Below are 6,997 nucleotides of genomic sequence, written 5' to 3' on the forward strand. Positions count from 1 at the left end.
TTATCAATTAAATCAATCATATCGATCATGATGTAAGTTGCGTTACTCATGTCTTTTATAAACATTACCCAAGCCTGGAGACACTCGATTGAGCTAACCCTTTTAAGTGACATATAATGAAAAAGGGAAGAAATTTTCATTGGAGAGGAAAGTGCTGGTCCTTTCAACTGCCACCATAAATGCTTATTTAATTATTGTAGCCAAAAACCAAATCTAAATGGTCACACTCCCTGCAAAAAAAGAAGTCATGGGACTATAATCTGCATTGTAACAGATGGCTAAAACATCCGACCCAAACTACATATTATTGATGAGAGGTGATAATATAAGACAGGCCAGTGAAACTATGCAGTCAGAAGTGGAGTGAAGTAAATAAAACTGTTTTTAAGCTTGGCATTTCATTGTAGCCATCACAGTTGATAATGAAGTACAGTTTAAAGGTCTACACTATAAAAACAACAGAGACCAACAACAAGCTCACTGTGTTCATAGTTCAGCTTCTGTATGATCTGATGTATAAAAAAACTATCTGCAGATTAGCAGGTTATATGTCAACCTTTTTCAAATCTCTTCACACACCCCAAGTGTTTTTATAATTCTGGTTATTACTCATCTTTAGCTAATAAACTAGGCCATCTAACCACCACCACCAATATTACCATGACTATTTTGCTGCTACTTCTAGCAAGTCAAAGGATCCTATAGATATAACCTCATTGGTGATTTCTCCTGATGGTTTCATTTATAAAACAATGAACAGATTCTGAAGCACCATGAAATACTTTCAAACAATGCACACACTGACTCTTCACTAGTTTATTCTTTGCTCAGAATACACACATACAAATGAGTCCTCACAATCCCAAATATACAGTTACATATACATCACATGCACCATCAAAACAACATACATACATGCTTGGCAACACTCCTAGCAACATTCGACACAGAAAATTCAAACCAGTTTCAATAAAACTCATTGCAAGCATAGCAGAAGTGCAACAAACTTGTTTTGAGAAATTAATTTTAAAAAAAGCAAAGAAATTAGTAAATGTATTATCTTTCACTGTACTTCAATATACCACAGAGTTTCTTCATTATTTTAACTGTTTCAATAAACAAAATCAGAGAAATCTATACAAATAAATAAGGTGGATTTCATGTCAGCAAAAAACAAGAGGACGCTACAAAAATAAATTTGATTTTTTCTATCACATGTGGACTAATAGTTGAGTGAAGTTGGTGTATGTGTGAGTCAGAAAGATTTATTACTTACTTTTGCATTAAAACCATTTGGGCATATAATTAACCAGGTGATACATGAAGGGGTCATACCCAATGACTGGTGTAACAGCACCATAGTCAACTGCTACAAAAGTAAAGGTGACGCCACAGATAGACAGGCGTATCACATTGTTGGATCAGGTGATGAAAGTCACTGAGAGTGTCGTAGACCAACTAATTAGGGAGAGAGTTTAGACGAGATGCAGTTTGGGTTTGTGCCAGGGTGAAGCACCACTGATGCTATATTTCTGGTAAGACAGCTGCAGTAGAAATACCGAGCCAAAGATAAACCTCTATACTTGGCTTTTGTTGACATGGAGAAAACCTTCGACGGGGTTCTCCGATCCCTTATTTGGTGGTCAATGCAGAAACTAAGGATAGATGAGTGGCTGGTGAGAGATGTACAATCCATGTTCAGGGATGCTACCAGTAAGGTGAAGGTTAGCAACTAGTTCAGTGAAGAATTCAGGGTACAAGTAGGGGTTCACCAAGGATTGGTCCTTAATCCCCTCTTGTTCATTATAGTCCTTCAGGCAATAACAGAGGAATTCAAGATAGGCTGCCCCTGGAGCTCCTCTATACTAATGTCCTTGCTCTCATAGCTGAGTCACTATCAAAACTAGAGAAGTTTCAGGTGTGGAAGCAAAGATTAAAATCGAAGAGCCTTAGAGTTAACCTAGCAAAGACCAAAGTCTTAGTAAGTTGGAAGGTGGACAAATCACAAATCTCTTCAGGTAGATAGCCCTGCTCAATCTGTAGAAAAGGTATAGGTAAAAACTCCATAAGATGTACCCAGAGAAGATAGTTTTTGTGTGTGGAAGGTGCACAGGTACAATAAACACCAAAAATGTACAGAAAATAGATTCCATCACATGCCAGGGAAAAAAACTAGAAGTAGTCTATAACTTCTGTTATCTAGGTGACCAAGTCAGTAGTGGCAGTGGATACTATGAGAGCATAGCTGCTAGAATAAGAATAGGCTGGGAAAAGTTCAGAGAGCTCCTACCTCTACTGGTAGCAAAGAGCCTTTCGCTCAGAGTGAAAGGCAGTGTATGATGCCTGTGTGCGAACAGCCATGCTACACAGCAGTGAAACATGGGCTGTGATTGCTGAGGACATACGTAGGCTTGTAAGAAATGAGACTAGTATGCTCCACTGGATGTGTAATGTCAGTGTGCATGCATGATGGAATGTAAGCATCTTGAGAGAAAAGTTGGACATAAGAAGCATCAGATGTGGTGTGCAAGAGAACGACTGTGCTGATATGGTAATGTGATGAATATGGATGAGGACAGCTGTGTGAAGGAGGATACCTGTGGAAGAGGTAGACGCAGGAAAACATGAGATGAGGTGGTGAAGTATGATCTTAAATGTTGGACCTCGCAGAGGCAATGACAAACAACCAAGACCTTTGGAGATATGCTGTGCTTAGAAGACCCATCAAGCCAAGTGAGGTCGTAGCCTTGGCTGATGCCAGTGTCACGTGACTGGCCCATTAAAAGCACCCTTCAATCATTGGGCATTATGCTGTGCTTGTAAAGACCTGTCGAGTGAAATCGCAGTTGTGGCAGATTCTGGTGCCGTATGACTGGCACCTATGCTGGTGGTATATAAAAAGCGGCATTTGAGTGTTAGGCTTCATGGAGGCAGTAACGTCAAGCCAAATGAAATCAGAGTTGTGGTTGATGCCAGTGTCACATAACTGGGCTGTTGAAAGCAACCTTCAATCATTGGGCAATATGCTGTGCTTGTGAAGACCTGTCGAACCAAGTGAAATTGTAGTTGTGACCAATGCCAGTGCCATCTTACTGGCACCTGTGCCGCTGGCATGTAAAGAGCACTGTTTTAGCATCGTGACAGCTGACCAAGACCTTTGGTAATATACTGTGCATGTGTAAACCTGTCAAACCAAGTAAGACTGTAGTCATAGCTGATACTGCTGTCAGGTCATTTTTTACGTGCCCACTACAGTCTCAGAGTGGTTGGCATTAGGAAGGGCATCCAACTGTAAAAATCTTGCCAGGTCTGATTGGAACCTGGTGCAAATCCCTGGTTTACCAGTTTTCAGTCAAACTGTCCAATCCATACCAGCATGGAAAGCAGATGTCAAATGATGATGATGTTGATATAAGTTACACAAAGGCCTTTCATGCTGACTTTGTGAAAGAGGATAATAGTTAGCTCTTCCCATTTGAGATTGCAGTTGGCCACCTGTAGTGTCAGTTGGAAGAAATGAACGTTGGCATTTCTCAATTTAGCTGCAGGTGGTGAGATATGTTGACAGGTTGCCAGTTGGTCACTTACTCTCTAAAGACAAAACTTCATTCTCTGTAAGGCTGAGAACTGGTTTATTGATATTACTGCACCTTAACTTTGATTGGCTGGCAGCTGTAGCACTACTGTGCTACTACACCATATCGCACTAGCTTATCTGACTCACTACACACCATACAAAACATTCCTCTTCAGTTCTGTAGCCTACTAAAATTTCTTCTCAGTACACATTTTCCTTATGGACGTGGATATATTATAATTCCAAACGAATACCAGGCAAATCAATCTCAACAGTCTGCAAAAGCATCTAAAGACCATTTTCTGTGAGAAAACAGCACCATGACACAATTCACTCTGCCAGAAATTTGGAAACAACATGCTGTATTGCTTGGCATTTGCACTGGAAGCTCCAATACGAACATTTCAGAGTGTTTGGGTGTCAATCAGAAGACAGTGCAGAGGGTTCAGAAAGAGTTGGATGAGTTTAATGGTGATTACAAAAGTACAGCAGCTCGTAAAACTCAATCTGATCATTTTGATTGGAAAAGAACTCCTGAATTTGTTGTTGATATCCAGGCCAAGATTGATAACAATCTCTCCAAGTCAATCAGGTCCATTGCCAGGAACATAGTGTCTGAGTTTCTCATCAGGATGTAGTACATGAAGACATTAGGTATTCCTCATACAAGATAAGAAGGGCCAATTTTTATCCTAAGCCATCAAGGACAAGAGGAAAGACTGTGCTACAAAGCTTTTGAACAAACTCAAGCATTCCCTCCAACTGAACATGCTTTGGCTTTTCTCAAATGAGAAAAATTTCTGCCAGTTGGCTTGCTGTCCCCAAAATATGTACCGAGAGTGATAAAAATCAAACATCCAGTTGACATCATGGTATTTGGAATGGTCACTAGTGATGGTGACATTGTGCTTCCATTCATCTTCCCACACAACCTCACACTCAACACAGAAGCCTATATCAAGTGCCCGGAGCAGGTAGTGCTGTCCTGAGTCAAGAGGGTGGCTGCTGAAAGACCCTATGTCTAGTAACAGGACTCAGCACCATGCCACACAAGCAGGAGACCCCAGTCATGGCTTTCAGACAATTTCTGCGACCACACTACCTGGCTACCTAACTCCCCAGACTGTAACTCCCTTAATTATTATGTGTGGGGTGCAGTTGAGTGAGTGACCAACAAAACTCTTTGTAACACCAAAGATGAACTGAAGGTAAGGATTATGGCAGCATTCACCAACTTAAACAAGGAGACTATCCAGAAGAGTTGCAGGAGATTCAGAAGTCATCTGGCAGCCATGGTTGAAGCCAATGGCGATTTTATTGAATAAATTTACTCTTTAGTATTTCAAGATATTTTGATGTAATTTTGGTAAATATATCTGTTAAAATACCCGAGATGTCAGGTATAGGTTTTTATTTAAAACACTGCCTGAATTTACCTGAGATTTTAACTAAAAACCTGCACCTTCATAGAAGTACCAATCAACATCCATATCCTCTGGATAAAAGATGAGTTGTAAACATTATTCTCCTGCCTGTATTCTTCTAACTACTTTTACTCTTTATTATTTTATTTTACTCCTTTATTATTCTATTTTATTCGTTGTAAACTGTAAATTTTCCCCGTCTAAAATATTCATACCTTGTCTTTGATGACAGAATACCCAGTGCATGGACATGCTAACCTACCACTGGGGTTATCCCAGAAATGGGTGTAAGACTTCAAATTTACCTTATCCTAACTAAATTATTCTAAATGACTTGAGACACTTGTTCTGCCTTAGTTTTGATTTTTCCTAACCCATGCTAGCATGGAAAGCGGACGTTAAACGATGATGATGATGATATATATATATATATTCCTGTGTACTCTAGTATAATATGCTACTGCGTATATAATTCCTTTCTAGTCTTTTACACAACTATCATTGTATATATCTTTTTAAGCTTTTATGCAGCTACTCTTTGTATGAACAGTATATTCCTTTGCAGTCTGTTATACAGCTGTCAGTGATTATATATCTTTCTTGGTAGTCTGTTACACTACTGTCAACCACTTATTGTGCATTACTTTGTAACTAGCCCTATCAATATCTTTGTATGTCTCTTCCTTTCCAGGCTGTTATACCACTTCCACTTTATGTGTCAATAGAGATTGTGAAGCTGGGTCATGTGTTCTTCATCAATCAGGACTTAAATTTATACCATGAAGGAACAGGAAAACCATTTGAATGCCGAGCACTGAATATTGCTGAGGATCTTGGACAAGTAGACTACATATTTTCTGATAAGACTGGAACTCTGACAGAGAATAAAATGGTATTTATGTGCTGCTCAATCGGAGGAGTTGATTTCCCCCACAAACCCAGTAAGTTACTATTTTCCATGAAGTTTTGGTGAAAAAGTTGCTTTAAAATTTAAGGGTGAATTCCTATTAAATTCACCCTTGAATAAGATTGGTACTAAATAAAGTACTTTTGTTTTCACTTTCTCAGTTGAAGAAAACCTGGATATTGAAGATCATGCTAGACAATCTTTTTCAAATATGAGTCGCACCAGCTCAGTAAGTATTTATTGATTCATATATATTGCAAACTGAAAAATAGCATCATTGGTCCAGGTTTCTTATGGACCAATATTATACTGAAGTGTATATCTATATATATATATAAAAATGAGAATGTGTGTCTGTCTGTCTGTCTGTGTGAATCCCTAAAACTCGAGAACTACACAACCAATTTCATTCAAATTTTACACATGCCTTACTTAGGGTTCCAGTTGTGTTTTAGTCAAAAAATTTTTTTAACTTTTTGAAGAGTTCGAGCACACGGCAACATAATATCTCCTCCATTATTTAAGTATTACGTGTCAAAAGTGAAACAAAAACACTCATGTCAAATACTTTCACTTTATAAATGAAACTATTCCACTAACTGAAACAATCACATTTCGAAACTGTAATGACAGATACTTTCACAGAGAGAGAAAGAGAGAGACAGAAAGACAGAGAGAGAGAGATGTATATGTATACATATAGATGTATAGATAGATAGATAGAGAGAGAGAGAGAGAGAGAGATGTATACATATAGATGTATATGTACACGTATATGTATATATATATATACTAGCAGAAATACCCGGCGTTGCCCGGGTTAAAGAGAATAATGAAATCTAAAAACGCCGTCTAGACTACGCAACCCTCAACTGTTAGTAGCTACGATACCATATTTCTACATTAATAACTCTCCAATCTATGCCAGCATGGAACATAGATATTAAGTGGAATGCTAGAAGAAAGTTTTCAACTCATATGTATATAAAGTAAATACACGTAATTCAGAAACACGTTTTGTGTATTTTATTTCATAACCAAACAAACAGGTACAGATTATAAATAATGAAAGGCCAATTTTGGTGATTC

General features: G+C 38.4%; 1 protein-coding gene across 1 annotated transcript in view; it reads left to right on the plus strand.

Annotated features, from left to right (window-relative positions):
• Positions 1–6,997, plus strand: part of LOC106881894 (phospholipid-transporting ATPase VB) — a 150,242-nt gene that overhangs the window by 93,793 nt on the left and 49,452 nt on the right. Inside the window, exons 7-8 of the mRNA XM_052972375.1 lie at positions 5,693–5,942; positions 6,070–6,137. Coding sequence (XP_052828335.1) covers positions 5,693–5,942; positions 6,070–6,137 — 318 coding nt within the window. The remainder of the gene's footprint in view (positions 1–5,692; positions 5,943–6,069; positions 6,138–6,997) is intronic.

This window comes from Octopus bimaculoides, chromosome 13 (assembly GCF_001194135.2).
Source record: "Octopus bimaculoides isolate UCB-OBI-ISO-001 chromosome 13, ASM119413v2, whole genome shotgun sequence".
In the NCBI taxonomy this organism is placed as follows: domain Eukaryota; kingdom Metazoa; phylum Mollusca; class Cephalopoda; order Octopoda; family Octopodidae; genus Octopus; species Octopus bimaculoides.